The 21,421-nt window shown below is 38.3% G+C and overlaps 2 protein-coding genes across 3 annotated transcripts in view; one reads left to right on the top strand and one right to left on the bottom strand.

The window, feature by feature from the left end:
- LOC134742082 (splicing factor 3B subunit 1) overlaps window positions 1-1,977 on the bottom strand; it is a 31,979-nt gene extending 30,002 nt beyond the window's left edge. The window contains exons 1-3 of the mRNA XM_063675015.1: window positions 1,818-1,977; window positions 1,143-1,414; window positions 41-167 (exon numbers count right to left, since the gene is read on the bottom strand). Of these exons, the coding sequence (XP_063531085.1) occupies window positions 41-167; window positions 1,143-1,414; window positions 1,818-1,845 (427 nt within the window). The 5' untranslated portion in view covers window positions 1,846-1,977. The remainder of the gene's footprint in view (window positions 1-40; window positions 168-1,142; window positions 1,415-1,817) is intronic.
- A 170-nt stretch (window positions 1,978-2,147) lies between these two features.
- The window catches only part of LOC134742360 (vigilin), a 35,151-nt gene continuing 15,877 nt past the window's right edge, over window positions 2,148-21,421 (top strand). The window contains exons 1-14 of one of the 2 annotated variants that reach the window (XM_063675442.1): window positions 2,148-2,219; window positions 2,295-2,358; window positions 4,349-4,612; window positions 6,942-7,157; window positions 7,502-7,708; window positions 8,140-8,355; window positions 8,725-8,908; window positions 10,263-10,393; window positions 11,392-11,575; window positions 11,806-12,539; window positions 13,122-13,344; window positions 15,140-15,426; window positions 15,784-16,032; window positions 18,228-18,365. In XM_063675442.1, the coding sequence (XP_063531512.1) occupies window positions 4,397-4,612; window positions 6,942-7,157; window positions 7,502-7,708; window positions 8,140-8,355; window positions 8,725-8,908; window positions 10,263-10,393; window positions 11,392-11,575; window positions 11,806-12,539; window positions 13,122-13,344; window positions 15,140-15,426; window positions 15,784-16,032; window positions 18,228-18,365 (2,985 nt within the window). In that variant the 5' untranslated portion in view covers window positions 2,148-2,219; window positions 2,295-2,358; window positions 4,349-4,396. The other variant, XM_063675443.1, reaches the window with a different exon arrangement.

The raw sequence follows: 21,421 nt of genomic DNA, 5'->3' as shown, positions 1-21,421 counted from the left end.
TCAAGAAGGCTTGTGTTGTAATTTAACATAATGATTATACCTTCAGCAAAAGGATCCATACGCTCCGGAGAAATGATCATCCTACGCCTTTTTTGCCTGTACTCATCTTCCCTGTCTGCAATGGTTGGGCGGCGTTTATCTGCAAATGGGTCATAGTCCTTGTCACTCTGTAAACATAAAGATATTTATTTGGAAATTAATATTTTTTTACACAACTTTGGGAACAAATCAAATTAATTTAATAAATATTTTGATTTGTGTTCTTTAAAGTAGTCACACTACTATATATAAACCTCCGGCCTGTATCCGGTCTTCACCACTGGAGGGCTCTGTCACTTTTTCTTTAATATATGACATCTATTTCAGTTTATAATATTTCTTCGCATAATTCTAATATTATAGTGAGTAAAATGTTATTCTGATTTGTACCTTTTACAAGAATTAAGTCTATAACAGTTCTAGCATTCTAATTTTAAATATAGTGATATAGCCACAGACATTGTGGTTTTTAAACAAATCAAACACACTGCTTAAATGTTATTAAATAAGTTATCGATGATTACTATTCTAGACCCAAATTAGAGGTTTGAAAGCCCTTTCTTTACTTTTGCTTGCCATAAGTAGTCTGTTATTGTAAGTCTGATATTGAATAGTTACAATGTTATGTTCTTAATATATTTAGGTATTTACTTAGTAACAATAGCAACTTCTTGCAGTAATGTGATAAGATAAATAACATAGCACACCTTTTCTAGGATTTGGGCTTTAATATTAACTAATCTGGGAAAATGTGGACAGACAGTAGCTTTAATTAGACTCAAGTGTAGAAAAGAAAGTATATGATGAAAACTGCTTTTTCATCATTATTTACAACATCAATTTATTAAATGTATGGCATGCATGATTAGGCAACCAGAGTACCGCTCTGAGGTTGTCAAGCCAGGTAACTACGTCGGGTGTCAGGGCATCCAGGTCCTCAGCTGGGCCAGGATAGGAGTGAAGCGGGCAGCACCAAAATATGTGCTCAGTGGTTTGATCTTCTTTGCCACACTTGCAGAAGGAAGACTCCTTGCAACCCCACTAATATTGGAAATAATTACAGCGCCACACTACATATCAATATAAATGTATGTTGCACTTACCTGTGCGATGTCGTTCAATAACGAAGCTGGTGCGGTGTATCCTGGTCTTTTCTGGGATATGGGAACATTCTCCACATCCTCGTCTTCCACTTCATCATTGGCCGCAATGGAAGTTACATATCCATCATATCTTGACTTGCCACCCTGGCCCTGGCTGTCATAAATATCACTGTCGTAATATGTTTCACCGAGGGAAACACCTTTGTTGTTGCCATTTTCAGATTGAATTTCTTTCTTTTTAGATTGAATTTCTTTTATTTGAGCTTCAATCGCTGTAAAAAAAGGATTATATATAGTGTACAAAAAATTTATGTGGTGTTGAAAAAGTACTTGTCAACCATGCATTTAGAATTTTACATAGGTTTTGATTCATTGTAATACTTGTATTCCTCAGCAAGATCGAATGATCTAATTTAATAAAGAACGGGATTGATTTAAACCAATTTTACCACGGAGTAATACAAAATTTGTTATTTCAAGCAGGTTCGAAAGGGAGTTGAACACTTCAGTGTTTATAAATTGAGTATATCCACAACCTGTCGCAAAAATATTTATATCTTGTTTGTAGCAGGAATTTACGCTCTAATATAAATAAAAAAATACAGAAATATATTATAAATAAACCAAAGGTGGCAAGAATGGCTGTTTGTGATTTCAAAGCAATCATTCACATACCTTCATGTGTCCTCGGTATTTTCTCCATGATTTCTCATGAAGATTAATCTACACAAATATTTCCAAATCAGAACAATTGCAACAAAATAATAACGATTCACAGTAATAAACTCAACACGTTCTACACCGATTTTGATTTTGATACCGATCGAGACATTCGAGACGCGTAGTCGCGTATCGTGTAGCCACAGATTATCCCATCGTGTATTTGTCATTTGTCATGTACTGAAAAAATGGCAATAACTATAAAAACGGTAGTGCCAACATAGGCTACCCACGCCCAAGCCCCTTCTATCATCGTATGATTTTTGAACGCATCCTAATTGGCCAATGACATTCAACGCGTTGGCAACTCCAAAATCTTTGACATCTTTCTCGCTCGCTCACTTGCTGCAGCACAGGGTACGTGTGCGTAGCGGAGACTATTTTTTGTTTTCTTCGAAATACTTAATTAATTTGATATATATTTTCGCACAGGAAGGAGAAAACCCGATCCTGGCGTCTACAGGATAAACTTTCAGGTTGATTGGCTACAGTACTTTAGGTAAGTCTTGACTTATTATATCGTGACGAGTTCCACGTCAAATGTGTTGGGAGAAAAAGGTGACACGTATTATCACGAATTCGGGATGCTGATATTTATTATTTCATATAAGTAGCACCGTAGACCAATAATGTATGTATGTTTAACTGTCTAACCTACTTGACTTCTCATATTCTTAATTACGTTGATTCTAAGTAAAATGCTTTAAGCATGTCAAAACAAGAATGTCAAATGTGTGCCATGTCTGTATACTTTTATCAGATAACTAAATTCTGCGTGCGGTTTATTTCAATTAACTGTCTCAATCAATGCAATAGCTATTATCCTGTAGATATCCTGCATGTGCAGACCATATTTTACATTACTTTAAATTAGACCTAATAGTTTAAACTTGTTGTTGGAAATATACTCAAGTTTTTTTCTAAATAAATGAAGCTTTATTATTAGACTTAACTTCTCAACTTTATTTGAATTTTGAATGTCATGTTTACATTTGATTTAGTTATGTAGCTATGTGTTTGGAGTTTTTAGAAACATAAAAAAAAATACATTAATTAATTAATGTTACTTCTTATCTCTGCTCTAATTATACATTTTTAGTAAATTGAAGACATTGAGGGATCATAATACCTATTACCTAATTAGGGAAATATTTATTGTCTGATTGTCTTGTGTGTAAATCACAATTGTACCATGGTAATCTTGACTTTCTTTTGTAATATTTTATACATATTTAACAAATACAGTTATATGATATGCTCTTATATGATTAGAACTGGATAAATAAAACTAAATCTAAAGATAATATAATTACTTTCATTAGATAAGATATATAAATGTGATCAGATTGATAATGTCATACATTTTTTATCCAGTTTAGGCCTTGGAAACAACATTCAGTTTAGAAATCTGCTTACACAAATTAAGTTGTAAGATAAACCTTTTTTTGCTTGCACTTCTTATGATTGTAATAATTTACTGATTATCACTTAGTCAATTACTCTTGTAAAGTCAAGGGGTAACATAATGAACAAACCGGGGATAACTCGGGGTTCTTATACTAAAGTGATGTAGCAAAATATTTAAAAAAATATATATATATCGATGTTACTGTCAACATCTAAATGTTCTACAAAATAAACCTTATTTATTTTGTAAAATATGCCTGAGTTCTTTATCAAAACTATTGCCAATATAATGACTAATGAGCGGCTGACGGATGGAAAATATACATATATCGACATCTTTTTTATCGATATCAAATCCTTAGAATGTGCCCCGAGTTATCACAGGTTTTATAATCAGAAATCATTGCATTTATTCGTGATAAACTATAACATACAAAAGTATAAAAACAACATAAAAATAAATAAATAGTTTACCACGGCCTCAGCCTAATGCTAACCTAAAAGTCAGCGCTGATCTTCCGGCGAGACCATTTGAAGGCCACGAACGAACGCAGCTGTACGACACGGCCCTATTATAAAACTGATCGCGACTTTTTGATAATGAAGTTACATTGTACCCAAACCTATTATTTAGGTTCATAATGTCATGTCAGTGGATGTTTTATATTATATCCCATCTTCCATGGTGTAAGAATAATGTAATTTTAGCTACTGCCAAGAAATTACTTAAAAGTTTGATTAAATGTAACTTCAATGAAGAATTGAATCTAATTATCAGAGTAATACATTTAGGACACACATATGGTTTAAATTCATATATCACATATTCAACTTTTTTGTTTGCACATAATTGTATTTTAATTTAAACAGTTGTTCAAACATCAGTTGATGTAAAGCTATAATGTGCATGTATTGTAATGTCGCTTACTATAGTGGCCACTGTGCAAACTGACAATCAAGGATATGAGGCCGTCTCTTTTACACTCGTTAAAACTAAGTAAGGTTAAATGAGAAAGCAGTATGACCTTGGTTGTGTTGTGTTGGAATTGCAACAATAAAATGTATTATATTTTTGGTGTAGTACTGTAACGACTTGGCGCGGACAAGGACTGCTGGAGGAGACGAAAATGATGCATCAGCAATCCATGATGGTTGGGGATATGTTGCCGGTTCACCCGGAGATTCCGCACGGCGAGGAGATGAACAACGTGGGCTACGAGAACAGCGGGGCGAACGCCTACGACGACCTGTTCCCGGCGCTGCCGCACTCGGCGCCGCCGGTGCAGCGCCACATCCAGCAGGCTACTAGCAAGCTGCGTGTTGGCTCCTCGCTGCACACCCAGGTAATCACATAATAAATATCCTTCATGCATTTTAAGTTAAAAGTTTATGTAGTTACAATCTAAGTTGTACTCATCTGTGTGAGATAGGTACATCAGTAGCACTAAATATACAGAGAATGAGAGAACACACACCTTTGCTATCTAATATACATACTCATTTCTTAAAACAAAGCATTAAAATGTTTCACTTCATCTCTGCATTGGGATTACCTGACTAATCCAACACATGAATTTTAATCATTGACTATATGTATAAAGAAAGACCCTTACGGGCACTAAGAACGGTGCTAGTTGAGCAGTGGCACTCACGAATTCGAGCCAATCGTCCAGTCTAAAGTCTAGCGCAACTATTTGCGACCAATCGCGCGCGTGATGCGAACTCATCAACCAATCGCGTTGTGGCGTTAGACTGCACGATTGGCTCGAACTCGTGTGTGTGACAACGCTCTACTGGCCCCATTTTTAGTGCCCGTAAGGCCCCGAAGTAATATATAAGTCAATGATTTTAATATAATTTTCATTAATAATAACATTAAGCTCGTCACAGACGGAGCGATAATATACCAACAGATATCTTAGAGTATTAAGAGTATAGCTAAGCACCACACACGACAACGATACCAAAATACAATATATCGCTCTCTGTCTAGCACCTACATTGTGAGAGAGACAAAATATCCCAAAATATATCGTAATATAACGAGCTATAATATCATAAGGTATCTTAAGATGCCTTGCTATAAGATATCGTAAGATACTAAAATATATATTATGCTACGTGTGTCGGCTCTGTCAAATAGTACGTAAAAGATATCGTAAGATGCCTTGGTATAAGATATCTTGCGATATATTATCGCTCCGTCTGTGATGGGCTTTAATCTAGTCTAAGTAGATGTGAAAGGGGAAAGCCATTGTAAGCTTAAAAAAGTATTAATCATTTAATAGTAGTATGAAATCTTATAGTTATATCTATTTGTGGTACGTCAAATCTTAATATCGTATTTATTCTCAATATGATATGTTACAATCTATATCAAGTAGCCCAGAATTCAACATTCTTTTTCGGCGTCAATAACATATAAACATCTTAACTAACTTAGCGGTTTCACTCACGCGTTTTCACTCGCGCGACATGTTTCTCACGATAGTTTAAATTCGATATAAACATCTGCCTTATGAGAAAATGAAGTAAGGTAATAGTACATTATGATACAAGTGTGCTAAGTTAGTCATTACACACGAGGCGATATTGTGCGCGCGAGCTGTAAGCGAGCGCGCAATAAGAAAGCCGATGTGTGTAATGACCAATGCACACGCGTTTCATACGACGTTTTTCAACACACTTGCATGAAAAAAAAGAAACTTTCATATTAATCAAATTTTAATAGTTAAAACAGTCAGTATTGTGTGTTGCATCTGTCATACTCGTACTGCCGGCCGGCCCTCGCACCGGCCGCGCGCCGCGCAGGCGGTCGGGCGCGCCCGTGCCCGCCAGTCCGACCAATTAAAGAAGGCTCCCTTTCCATGCATATTATTAGCAATCAGTTACCTTCTTAACTCAGTCGGATAATGTAATGAAAAAGCACGAGTGAAATAATACACTGAAAGAGCACGCGTGTTTAATATCTAGGATTATGAGCCAAAAATCGGTGGAATAAAAACGTCGTTTTGAGCAAGTGTGTTGAAAAATATTTTAATGGTAACATGATGATAAGATGTTTTAATTCCATTTTAATTTAAACAAGAAGAGAAAAGTGAAATAGTTCAGGTACCGGCTCCGCCACGTGCCGCGCGCCGCATCGACACGCCGGACGCCACTCACGCTTACGTAATCACTATGATATTTTAATTTCATTTGCGCAATTTACGACAAGTGAAAACAACTTTTTTGTATACGCAATAAAGTTCATAATCAATCGCGTTCTCCGTTCTGCGCCATCGGTATTTTTACCGTATCGCCTTTCTGTGTATAAATTGATTCAAGTGTAGCCTCAATTGTTATCTGCTTTGTAGCACAGTATAGGGACAATGATAGTAATCTAGCTATGAATACTTAGAAATTCACGTTCAAATCTATTAGGATGCAACGAAACGAAAGCTTATTAAGTTAGCCTATCCTATACCCTTGTAGCGTGTATCTGACTAAATGTGACGTTTTCAACCAAAAGGTACCACATTGTCGGTTGTTGATAAGGTTGATTCCTAATTGAAGCTAAATGGAAATAGTGCCTTACTGACAAGCGATAATAAGTACCCTTTTGGTTGAAAATGGCACAAATGTTGTGTTTTTGAAGAAGGACTATTCTATACAAATGTATTATGTTTGTAGGTTTTCCATGTGCCATATGAAGAGCGGAAACTGGATAACGCCAACACGTTTGGCGAGGGTGAATCGTTGCGGACATGTCAAGCCATCACCAAGGACACCGGAGCACACATCGAGATATCTACTAGCAAGGATGGCAGCCTCACTTTCCTATTAACTGGAAAACATAGTGCTGTTCTGGACGCTCGTCGCAAGATCTTGACCCATTTCCAGCAACAGGTATTTAATTAATCCTATGTATACTGAAAAATATAAACTATGTTTAGTAATATCAGCGACTAGTAAAAAGAAAAACTGCCAATGTCAACGAAAAACACCTTCAATAATGTATCTTAGAAGATACATATCATCACACTTCTTCTTACACTTTTTTTAAGATTTCTTTGGTTTTTAAGATTTCTTTGGTCTACTCTTATTAGCGTAAACAAAGTTTGAACACAATCTTTTTTTTTAATTCAAGAAAAGGGGACCTCACTTTTGTAAAGCGACCAAACGAATATTTCTATAATTATACTTTCAGTTACTTTAATTTATTGCTATATATCTACTTTGCACTTTTCCAGGCTAGCAAGCAAATCTCGATTCCCAAGGAACACCACCGCTGGATCCTCGGCAAGCAGGGCCAGAAACTGAAAGATCTTGAGAAGGTGACCGCCACCAAGATCAGCGTGCCCGCCATCGGCGACAACAGCGAGGTCGTCACCATCACCGGCACCAAGGAGGGAATCGAAAAAGCCGAACATGAGATCAGAGTCTGCTCGGAGGAACAGGTAAGGAATCAGTTTGTTTTTCAACTAGACTAAATTTCCTTATTGTATTATTATAATTAAAGTCTTGTGGTGCTAAGGCTAATATAACATAATAATCATACTTCTGAAGCACTTTCGTGTTTTGACCATGGTAAACTAGCTGGACTAAATAAAGGTGCAGGCTACCAATGATAACAGTATGCACAAGTTGCAATTTCCTGCGCTGTTTACTCTAGTCAACCATTACCAGGTTGCTAGTACGCTTAAGTAACTGCACTATTGCTTACATGAGTATCATGCTCCATGTTTGTATACTTTTACAAATTGTTTTTAATTGACTATGACATTTATAGTTTTCTACTTTTCTAAACTTTCCCATCTCCTTGGCCTGCCTTTGCTTCTCAAAGGTCAACCAATAAATAAATGATTATTGGCTAACATTTTTTTTACAGTCGCGCAAGGCTTTCGAAAGGATCACCGTCCCGAAGATCTACCACCCGTTCATCCAGGGCCCGTACGGCGAGCGTGTCGCCGCGCTCACGGCCGAGACCGGCGCGCGCATCCACATCCCGCCCGCCTCAGCGCAGAGCGAGGAGATCGTGGTGGCCGGGGAGAAGAACGGAGTGCTGGCTGCTAAGGCACAGATTGAGCAGATCGCTGAGGACATGGTATGCTAGTGCGCCGGGTTAGCGGGGCTGCGGGTGGGCAAGGCTTGGCGCAACTCGACGGACGACAACTCGTACACACTAGTCACTAATCCCTTTTGATAGAGACAAGAGTACACGCATGCGGTAGGCGGTAGCACCCCCGGGCATGCGCCGAAGTGCTCCCTGGTGCGCCGCCCGCCGGTGTGCGCTACGCGGAGTAAATCCTCCTCGGTGATCTGCGTTGCGCTTCGCCGGTTTGCGCATGCCTTTATAAGCATTTGCATCTAGTCTAGCTTTATCACCGAATAACTGAATGAAGACGCTTAATAAAATTGTCTGAAGCATTTTTAACTTAAAAGTGCAGTAATGTAATAAATCAATCGCCAACAGGCCAAGAAATGCTCGACCGTCCGCGTGGAAGTGCCAAAGTCTCAGCACAAATACGTGATCGGCGCCCGCGGGACCACCATCCAGGAGATCCTCAAGGAGACCGGCGTCTCCGTCGAGATGCCGCCGCCGGACTCGCCCACCGGCACCATCACTCTGCACGGCCCTCACAACAAGATCGGCCTGGGTGAGTTACTACGGCCTTGGTCCCGCGTGTGGCGTCTACCGGAGCCCTAAGACCGCGGAATGGACGCACGCGACCGGCGATGCCTCCGCTGGTCGCAGCGTTCAGTCCGCAGCCCAGGGTATTAGAATTCAATTATATGGTACAGTTTTGGGTGGAATATCGTATGTCATGTCAAAATCAAAAGTGAAATAAAAACGCGCTAGGCTGACAACGCTAAGTTTGCACCTACATTGCAGAATAGCCTTATTTACCGTGATCGGAGTCTACTTAATGCGATCTTCGCATACGACTCTCTCGTTTGATTTGTTTACTCGAAATGTGATAGGTATTTAATGACGCAAGTCTTTCATGTTGATGACAACATATTTTATTAAATTTAATGAAATCTAAACAGATAAAACATACTGTTTTGATATAAACACATAGATACAGATTAAATTTCACTACTACAGTGAGATTCGCGCCTATGTCCAGAGTGGACTAGAAGTATATACCCTACCTATTTACTCATTTGTGATATTCATCAATTAATTCAATTGGTATGCTCGACGAATCGATTCGATATCGATCGATAAGCATTCCATCGGTGTGTGTACCTTGACTGATTAATTATATGCCACATAACATATTCTCTAACTTGGCGTTATGGTGCTCCTACACTGGCTGTCATGGCATATAACGGTATATAACATCGTGTCACAGGGACAACATAATATATTTCATATTTATTTATTGCATCCATGGTACACAGGTGTTACATATATAATAGTTTCACATGGGCCCTGGTAGGGCAAGGCAATTATCTTAAATCTAAAGATTAATTTATATATGTACAATATATTTGACAGTGTCTTAATTAACTTTTAATAATTTCATAGTTGTATTATATAATATATAGTTATTTCTAAAGTCAATAACTGATTTTATTTTACCAAAAATTATAAAATTAAATATACAATAATAATATACATGCTTAAAACGATTGTAAGTTTATGTCAAAAATATCGATACCTATATAATGTCAATTTCAAGCTTAAATTAAAAATTGTAAAATGAGATGTCCAATAAATACACTAAACTACAAAAGAATTACATTTCATCTTCCAAAAAATCTTTAAGCCTATAACAACACTTATTCATTAAAAAGTCCTATATAATACTATCAAAACTATCATGTACCTGTCTCACGATATTATATAACGTTATTTTATTTCACTGCCAGTGTGGGAGCCCTATTACCGCAATTGTATTGTTAACAAGAAGTTTGATACTTTCATAATGATAAAGCCCAAAAAGAATAATATTTTATTCTCAACTCACAAAATAGCTTATTAAATGATATGTTCTTTCACAGCTTTATCAAAAGTGTGTGAAAAAGCTAACTCAGTGAAAACGGCAACAGTTGACGCTCCCACATGGATACACAAATACATTATCGGAAAGAACGGCTCGAACATTAAAAAGATTACTCAGGACTTCTCTAAGGTACGTCCACCCTTAAGTACGCCAATTTAGGTCATACGGGATTAAATATATAAAGAAAACTGCTGATAAAAAGAAGGGAAAAGGTGTTTTTTAATACAGTTGCTCAAAAAGTGCTACTTTTCGTGGCTGTTTAGCGTGCGGAAAGTTGGTTTTCGCGAACTAGTGCTTTTTACTTTTCCAATTTTTTTAAAATATACTTGTTCCAATTCATGACTACTTATTGATGAGTGTTTATATTAGTTTCCTTTAAACGTAGTAATCAAAATAAAAACCTACTGTTAATGTAAGAATACGAAAAATATGCATATTTCATATTTTATTACTTACCTCTTCATCATTATAAGTATTATAACACGTTTATTTTTTAATGTTGAAAAACCGTTCTTAATAAGTTGTCTGAATGGAACGGAACGCCTGTCAAAGAAGAGGCGTATTTTCTTACTGCAAGAATGTGGCATCATTCGATATTGTTTTTATAAATATACGATACACAAATAATCGTAAATAACGATATTTAGGTAATAATAGTACAATTTTTTAATATTTACAATTGTTTCTGTCTTATAGAACAAGCATTTGAAAAAAAAAACTTTCATTGAAGTGGGTTCAATAATAATAACAAAATCTATTCTAGTCGAATAAAAGCTAGAAAAACACCTCTTCATAATGTCCATGTCAATGATGTCACACAATTAATAATATAAAAAGTTTCGAATTCCATTCCTTAATACTTGTTGCTTTTCTTATTTTTTCGCAACTGTAATAAAAAACGTCGTTCGATACACATATGGTGCTAATTTACCGCCCTAGTGCGGTAACTAGCACTATACTTGCGTATGGAAAAATTTAAAGGGCCATATGTACTGTAAAACGTTGTACAATACACGTGTAAAAAGGTAATTCGCAACTCGTGTCGATTTAAAACTAATGTTTTAATTTATCGCCACTCGTTGCGAATTTCCTTCTTTTCGCACTTTTATCGTAATGTACTATTGTAGGTGCATGTTGACATAACTCATTCCGAGGACAAGGTTAAGATCGACGGGCCCCCGGAGGAAGTGGAGCGCGCGCAAGTGGAACTCAACGACTTTGTCAAGAACCTGATCGCCACGCTTACATATGTAGAACTCTCTGTCGATCCCAAATTCTTCAAACACATTATTGGCAAAAGTGGAGCTAACAGTAAGTTAACAAACATTATAGCCTATAGGTGTATTCTCTTGTGTATAGGTAATATTAGAAGAGTATATGTAAAAAAAAAATACTCCGAGTTTTGACTGACAGATACTGTTTGTTCCGTTTCATTGAGCAGACAGATGACTGAATATATAGCATATTAGATAAATGTATCCTATTGTTCCATTTAGAATTAAGTTATGGGTTAAATTAGTAAAATACACCTTTTTTTTCAGTTAACAGACTGAAGGATGAGACTGGTGTAGTTATTAATATTATTGAAGCAGAAGGAAACAATGTAATTCGTATCGAAGGCAGCCATCATGGGGTAGCTGACGCAGAAAGGAAGTTAAGAGAAATGGTTATGAAATTAGAAAATGAAAGGTCAAAAGAAGTTTATGTTGACCATAGGTATATTAAGTCCCTCATTGGCGTAAGAGGGGACAGGATTAAAGAGATACGCGAGAAATTCGAGCGCGTGCTGATCACTTTACCCGACCAGGGACAAAAGAGGAGTCCAATCAAACTGAGAGGTCCTCAGGAGGACATCGAGAAATGCGAGAAGCACCTTAACAAGATGATCAAAGAAATCGCAGAATCGTCATACGTCCAAGAAGTGCCAATCTTCAAGCAGTTCCATAAGTTTATCATCGGGAAGGGTGGTGCTAACCTGAGAAAGATCAGGGACGAGACTCAGACACAGATCGATTTACCGGCCGAAGGGGATGACAGTGACGTCATCACGGTGCGTGGCAAGCGAGAGAACGTAGAGGAAGCGGTGAAGAAGATCCAACAGATCCACAACGAGAAGGCGAATGTAGTTACCGAGGAAGTGACGATCCCGCCTAAGTACTACAACTCGCTGATCGGCGCCGGCGGCAAGCTCATCCACTCCATCATGGAGGAGTGCGGAGGCGTGCTCATTAAGTTCCCCGCGGCCGATAGCGACAGCGACAAAGTCATTATTAAGGTAACTTTCACCGTTATCTCACTGTTTACCTCGATATCTTTTTGTATTGTTGTAGCGTCCAAACCTTGCGGCATCCACTAGCTAGGCGATAGAGCGTGGCAATTAATTCCTCACTACCAGCGAGGAAATTACGTATATCCAAGTACCTACTTCACCATTTCGTTTTCATAAAATCCTTACCCAATAATCGACATCTCTCGCCGCTCTACCACATATTATCTTTCACATTCCAAAATCCTTAGGATATTGAGAAGATTGTATACATAGCGTTTTCATTTTAATTTAGTCAGCATCAGATAAATAGTGAGGGCCAAAGCAGCCAAATATATCGTAACACACCCTTTTTTTAGATGACAACCAAAACTCACTAATTACCACCACAAGTTCATAGCCATAATAAACCGTATTAGTACCGTAATAAGGTTAATTTTTGTTTAGTTATTTTCTAGTAATTAGTGAGTTTTGGTTGTCACCTGACGACATGGTCACTATTATTTATAATTATTTATTTGAAAAATCATTGTTCGCATTTCATATTATTCCCAAATCACGTATCTAAATGTAAAATATTCTTGTTCTCAGGGGCCGGGTGAAGACGTAGAGAAGGCCAAGGCGCAGCTCCTCGCCCACGCGTCCGAACGCGAGCTGACATCGCACACCGCCACCGTTCGCGCTCGCGCCGAGCACCACAAGTTCCTCATCGGCAAGAGCGGCGCGAACATTCGCAAGATCCGCGAGCACACCGGCGCCCGCATCATCTTCCCCACTGACAAGGATGAGGACAAGGAAGCCATTTTTATCATCGGTGAGTTCACCATTTTTTCTACATTAGGGTAAAGTTTGTAGCTAGAATTGAAAACAGATAACTCTTCGAATTTAAACTGTTGTGAGACATACTAACATTAACTCTTCCGAGAAATTTGCGATCACATACTTTCTTTCTTCCACACTTTGTCATATTAAATTTGGTGCAGAGTTAGCTTGGCCAAAGTCGAGCGTCTCCTTCCTAAACCATTTAATTCTCTATCATAACATGTTACAACAAGGTACTATGTATTTACTCTTTTAGGGAGGGTTTTACAATAAACTCATTCTTAATAATTTTAAGGCAGAAAACTGAAAGGATTATAACGCAACTCGCATGCTGCCTGCTACGGCCACATCTCAAAATTTATAATTATTGGAGACTAGATGCTAAGAATCCTTTGGAAAGTTTAGTGCCCGTGTGGCCGTATAGCAGGCAGCATACGAAATATTGGTGCTTGTTAAATTTTAATCATATATATCTCATCTAAAATAAAGATGTTTGATAGTTCGTTCGCCCAATCTATATGTATTGAAGATATAAATAAAAAATAAATCTTATAAAAAAAAAAAAAAAAAACCCGACTGCACACTAAAAAGAGGAAAACAAGCCCCACAAACAAGCCATAAGAAAGAGGGAAACAAGCCATATTGTTTAATCAAATGCTAAAACCAAGCTATGGAATACCGTTTAAACAATATAAAAAACGCACTATGAAATGTGTATGTAGATAAGATAAGATATATTTATTTGCAAAAATGTAGTGGTAAACATAGTTGGACAGTGGGTAATTTTAAGTGCGTACATTTTACTTAAAGAAGCATGCAAACATTCCTTATTAACTAGGTACTATAACTAAGTATACAGAACAATAAACCATGCATTATTGCAAACCAATCATATAGTATCAGTTAACTTTACATCAGTTAGAACACATATACTAATTATTAATTTCTATCTAAGATATACAATATATTATAATCATTATTCATCATCATTCATTATTTCCATTATTAATTGTTTATTATTCATATTCATAAGCGTAAGCATGTCAAATATAGTCGATAGTTAAATAAATAAAAACTTATTCTAAATACTAAATAATTATAATTTATAAATGTTGATGGTAAGTATAGCAGGCGGGGACCAACACAGGGTTACTTATAGTCATTTTGGTTGTTGGTTGTTAATAAGTTCACTATTTAGCAGAATGTTACTTAGGTAGGTATTTTCGTTGGTGGCGGTCAAGTTGGTCCCCGCCTGCAATACTTACCATCAACATTTATAAATTATAATTATTTAGTTAGTATTTAGAATAAGTTTTTATTTATTTAACTATCGACTACATACACATTTCATAGTGCGTTTTTTATATTGTTTAAACGGTATTCCATAGCTTGGTTTTAGCATTTGATTAAACAATATGGCTTGTGGGGCTTGTTTTCCTCTTTTTAGTGTGCAGTCGGTTTTTTTGTTTTTTTATAATAATTAATTTTTTTAACTTTTTAGTTGAACTTTCGGGATAAAATGTATCCTATGACACTCCCGTGATCAAGACGAATCTAACGATACCTCATACATCAAAATCCATCAAGCCGTTTAGGCTACAGGAGGCCACAAAGAAAAAATTACCCTCCTCCTTTGGCAGTCGGGTAAAAAGAGTCCACATCAGCTGTTTAATTTGTGTTTACCATGTTTTGCAAAACACGCCGTAGTTTAGGTACCTTTGTTTATGGTGGGAGAGAGAATAAATGGGCAACAGTTTGACATAGGTATGTGACGATGTGTGACACAGGCCGCGAGGAGCAAGTGGAAGCCGCCCGCAAGCAACTGGAAGCGGCCGTGGCGGAGATCAGCAACGTGTCCGAGAGCGAGATGGCGGTAGCGCCGCGCCACCACCGGCACTTCGTGGCGCGGCGCGGCGAGGTGCTGCGCCGCATCGCCGACGACTGCGGCGGCGTGCAGATCTCCTTCCCGCGCCAGGGCGTCAGCAGCGACCGCGTCGTGCTCAAGGGGCCCAAGGACTGCATCGACGCCGCCAAGCTGAGGATCAACGAGATCATTGAAGATCTGGAAGCTAAGGTCGGTTAATAATGAGAGAGCGGAAAGAGATCATGAGAGGCTCCGTTTGTGCTTTCATGAAACTTCTCTAACTTTTATGAGAGTTACAAGACCTGAGGCCCGTTTCATAAAATCTAACACAAACGAAGCCTATTTTTAACACCTTTTTAGGAGCTCCTACATTGCTTCGTTATTTTTTTGGTCTTTAGTATAATATTTTATAGAATATTTGTCGCACACATTAGTTTTTTGTGCAACCTTGTTTTTTTATTGTACCTAGAATCCAAACTATTTTATGTTAGGCGAACCCACGTCCACGTAACATAGCCTAGCCACTTCAATACCCTCTGCAACTAACCGCAACATTGTCACGCACAGGTCACGATCGAGTGCGTGATTCCGCAAAAGCACCACCGCACCGTGATGGGCGCGCGCGGCTCCAAGGTGAAGGACATCACGGCCGAGTTCGAGGTGCAGATCAAGTTCCCCGAGCGCGACACGGCCGAGGGCGCCGACATCCCCGTGCGCAACGGCGGCGACGACCACGCCCACGCCGTCAACGACGTCATCCGCATCACCGGCCGCCCCGAGAACTGCGACGCCGCCAAGAAGGCGCTGCTCGAACAGGTAATGCCACATCATGTTTAGGGTTCCGTACCCAAAGGATAAAAACGGGACCCTATTACTAAGACTCCGCTGTCCGTCCGTCCGTCTGTCTGTCACCAGGCTGTATCTCATAAACCGTGATAGGGGCTTGTGCACAAATTACGCGAGGTTTATTCAGCTACTTTTTGACCTCTCTCTGACATACGCGCTCTGACATGAGGGGATGAGGGAGTACATGGGAGAAAGGAGTACGCTTTTCCCTTAAGTTTGAATAAAGGTCGTATCGGTCCGGAAATACCTCAGACGACATTTTTTTTTTTTAATTTATTTATATATTCTAATTTACAACTTAATTACTAAACATTCATATTCTCGCCAAACTGTTACGTTTGATGGCGAGATGCGCTCAGTTTTTATACACTTAACCTATTAAACTAGTTTTATAATTTAAACTATCAGTTTCATTAGCCATAATATACTTATACAAACTATTGTTCAAAAACAAATAAAAATAAAAATGGCAAACAATCAGCTGTGAGAGGCAGGAAGTTTCTGAAGAAACGCACTGTTGAGGACTGTCTACCATGATTCACTTACCTTACCTACTGGTGGCTATGATAAGTATGATAACAGTTCCGCTCACGGTGACCACGACTCTTCGTAAATGAAGTAAGTTTTCACCATTGCGAAAGACACAATAGATTCTATATCGCGTGAGTTGCGACTGGTGCGTTGTGCCTAGACAGAGTGATGCTAGTTGTTAGCCACACAGAATCATCTTATACGCAAGTGTATATCGTTGGTATTTGCACAGCTGAAAAAATAAATATTATAATTATTATAAATTTACTATCCTGACTTAGCAATAATTTGAACGAAATGTTCAAGGACATGTTAAAAAAATAAATCGTGGAAATTCATTAGTTGCCTAATAAGCACTTAAATAATTGTCGAAATAATTAACATGACTGGACTAATTACATCGAACGCATTAAGCTCATTAATAATCATGAACAGTTTACATAAATGAAGTTTAGTTGTTTCGAAATCCACAATCAATATTGTATACACTACACACTTTATCAATTTCAATCTCGGCGCTTCAATATTTTCGTCGTTTGACAATAGTACATTGTGGTAAGTAAAAATTTTGCTAGCGAGGTCTATACATTCACGGCAGCCGTAGGCTGGAGTGAATTATAGACTCGAGTTTGCAATATTTTTACCCCCAGATTTACACATGTTTTTCATCACACTTGCAAAGAAAAAACTAAATTTTAAGTGACTGGCTAGGCATCGAAGGCACAGACCCGTCCGGCATTCAGCCACGATTGAAAATTGTGTAAAGATATTTTAAACGGCTATTCATCATCATCATCATCATCATGTCAGCCGATAGACGTCCACTGCTGGACATAGGCCTCCCCCAAGGCTCGCCACTCCGACCGATTCTGTGCCGCTCGCAACCACCGAATTCCCGCGACCTTCACCAGGTCGTCGCTCCATCTCGTTGGAGGCCTACCGGCAGTTTGTCTTCCGGTACGCGGACGCCACTCCAAAACCTTCCGGCCCCACCGGCCATCAGTTCTGCGAGCAATTACAACGGCTATTAAATTAATCAAATTAAATATTTTTAAAAATAAACAAAACAATTAAATTATAAGCGTAAGTATTTTGAAAGTACAACTCATTTTATACCTAGACTTTTAACAAGAGTTTTACTTAGAACCTACTTGCTTCGTATGAGTTAGTGACATAAATTAAATTAAAAGCTCCCGTGGCAGTAATATGGACTTTAGCTCCCGCTGCACATGCGTGAAATAGCACGCTTACTAAGCAAGTATGATAAAAATAAAATAATTTCTATTTCTTAATAAAATAATTGAGCCCTTTTTTGAAAACAAAGAAATTTAATATTAAATAACGCTTTACGTATAATATGTACAGTGTGTCCACTTTTTGGAAAGTCAGGGAAAAGTCAGAAACGAAAATGATGGTCATGGAAAGTCAGGGTATTTCAAGAGAGTTCAGGGAAAAATGAGAACAAGTTCAAGGCATAAGTAGGTAAAAAAATCGGATCCTATTATCTATAGTAATTGGTAACGAAATATTTCGCGCTTTATTTTAAACATAAAATCACTATCTATTTGATGCTGACTACGATTTCGCTTCGGTAGAAGTAATGAGAACTTAACGAGAGTTACCGGTATTACCAGGTCCCCATCACTATCGAAGTGGAAGTCCCGAACGACCTGCACAGGCTACTGGCGGGACAGAAGCGGCGAGAGCTCATGCAGACCTACGACGTCCACCTGCTGCTGCCGCCTAACGATGAACCCTCGGATATCGTTAAGGTACGTTGTAACAGCCTTTGATTAAGATTTAACATGTGTGTGGGAGATGCAGCATGTACTCGCCAGACCTAGACATACCCTTAACAAAACATATGTAACAGGCAAAACGGTCCAAACCACCTTGATGGTTGTTATTAAGAGGAAAGGGGACGGCCGCTTCTCCATACAAACGTAGTCCCCATTTTCCTCTGGATATGGACATTATGGAAATTATTTTTACATGATTTGATGTATATAATATTAACCATAGCTGTGTCCCTACGTTTGGGTTTTTTCGATGTTTTGATTATTGTAAAAGTTAGGAGCGAAAAACAGATTTCATACAAAATTTTAAATGCTCCTTACTCTTAAAATAATTAAAAATTCAAATGTAGGGGCATAGCTATGGTTGATATATGATATACAACAAACTGTATCAAAATATCTTTAATAATGTTAATATCCAGAGAGGAAAATGAGGACCACGTTTGTGTGAAAAGGCGATTTCGCACGGGTCCTCAACTTTTGTCTTAAAATTGTCAGCAACATTGGTTGTTTAAGTTTAGCGACGGCTCCGGCTAAAGATTATAATATAAAGTTGAAACGGTATTGAACCTTAAGTCTAAGGAGAGACTTTGCCTCCTTGTGTGTGTACTACCGCTCGTACAATGGGCTGTGCTCTGAAGAATTATTTGACATGATGCCAACGGCCGCCTTCTATCACCGCACCGCTCGCCGTCGGCAGGGTGTTCATCCTCACACCCTAGAACCTAAATGGTCGCGTGCTGTTGACGACCGGTCTGGCCTAGTGGGTAGTGACCCTGCCTGTGAAGCCGATGGTCCTGGGTTCGAATCCCGGTAAGGCCATTTATTTGTGTGATGTGCATTTGTTCCTGACTTAAGAAGTTCTTTGTATTTGTTCCTGAGTCATGGGTGTTTTCTATGTATTTAAGTATTTACATATTTTATATATCGTTGTGAGTACCCATAACACAAGCCTCCTAGGGCTTACCGTGGGACTTAGTCAATCTATGTAAGAATGTCCTATAATGTTTATTTATTTACTTATTTACTGTGCGGTTTAAAAGGAATTTCCTCCCGCGGACGCTTCGGCTGTGGAATGAGCCGAGGTTTTCCCGAGGGGGGCTACAGTATGGGGTATGGGGGTGTACGAAAAAGGAGTGTAGATGTTTTTTCTCAAACATGCTATGTAATATTGATATTACGTTCTTTATAATAGGCTGGGCAGTATAACGTCTCCGGCGCGGCTAGACGAGGGGCCTGTAATGAAATTTCATACAAAGTTTCAGGCCTAGGCCGGGAAGTGGCTCTTTTTTAATTTCTATTTCACATATAATTGTGACACAGCATCATGGCATTCAGCCATAAAAAAAAACTATAAGCAATATTTGCTTTTTGGTTCGTTTATGACATTCTGCCAATACGCCTATTAAAAAAAAAACAATAAACGATATTTGATTGATATATATAGTTGGTCAAGCAAATCTTGTCAGTAAATAAGAAAAAAAAAACTATACTCTTCCTTTTCTTTTGGGTGTTAGTACTAGTGTATGATTGAAGATGATATATTAAACGTTTGAGAAAAGCACTATACATACATCGGCGTGAAAAGGGGTTGTCGGCCTCATAACTATCCGGCCGGTATATTCTATTCGGCCGGCAACCCCTTCCTTCCCGGCCTCTGTAGTAATGTACTATTAAAGGGTCGGCAACGCGCATGTAATATCTCTGGTGTTGCAGGCGTCCATAGGCTACGGTGACTGCTTACCATCAGGCGGGCCGTATGCTTGTTTGCCACCGACGTGGTGTGTATGTATATATATATATATAACAACATGCTTTATAACAATTATAACGCCTTGACATAAAAGGCGTGTTCAGATATTTGCGAGCTCCTTGGCCGCTACGATATATCTGATGAAGTGATGACGGCTGTATGTAGTCGTTTATTTCTAACGACTCGGTTCGTTGCATCACATGCACTTAAACGAAAGTTAAATGAAGGTCAGGGCCCAAGACCCTACCCAAGAAAGCAAGTTGTAATAACTAACAAATTCATAATAAATTGAATTTTAGGTTAGGTAGTCATAAGTACCTGTCATCTTTAAACTTACATCATTACCATTAGCAATAGGGGTGACTGCAGGGTGTCAACTATTGGGCACTAGCATGTCAGTGGCACGATAATGTTTCTAAAGCCTGACCAGTAATATATGATCATTGTCAAGAGGGCGCTGTTCATCCTCATGTATAGGGTGACAGTTCACTTTAGTATGAAAAAATAGTTCCAGTGAAATTCCGCAACATGGAGCGTGATCATATATTCCTGGTCAGGCTTTACAATTTAACGGTTTTGTTGACACTTTTATTAAGTGGGATTAAGTCCTTTATGTTATAAATAAATTATTATTATAGGACATTATTACATAAATTGACTAAGTCCCACAGTAAGCAGTGTTTAGCAGATGGCGCCAGCCCTGCGCTGCCCTGTCAATCCCTAGAATTGTGTCAAATTTTTGTTTTTTTAATGCCATGGATGCCAGCCCTTTAAGCCAAATCTCTTAGAAAAAGGGGCAAGCTATGATGGCGCCATCTCTGCAAACCTTTGACAGTTGCCAACCCAATTAAGGCTTGTGTTGTGGGTACTAAGATAAAGAATATAACGTTAATATGATATATGAATATTAAAAAAATACTCAAATACATAGAAAACATCCATGACTCAGGAACAAATATCCGTTCTCATCACATCACGCAAATAAATGCCCTTACCAGGATTTGAACCCGGGACTGTCGGCTTCATAGACAGCGTCACTACCACTACCCACTACCATAGAGTAACTTATACTAGAGCGGTACTGTCATAGTAAATTTTGTAACCCCAGTAAATTCACTGCCATCTGTCGACACACTTTAAAACTAAAAATGAAGATTTATAAAAGTACGATAGAATGTATTTAAATATAGATAAATGATTTTTTTTATTTGCATTAATTATTTTTATGATTTTGACCCATGTTCTTTCACTGATATGCGTTAAAATTGTTAAATAACAA

This window comes from Cydia strobilella, chromosome 6, assembly GCF_947568885.1.
Source record: "Cydia strobilella chromosome 6, ilCydStro3.1, whole genome shotgun sequence".
Taxonomy (NCBI): domain Eukaryota; kingdom Metazoa; phylum Arthropoda; class Insecta; order Lepidoptera; family Tortricidae; genus Cydia; species Cydia strobilella.
The sequence above is the reverse complement of the archived record's forward strand: the minus strand, read 5'-3'. Positions and strand labels throughout refer to the sequence as shown.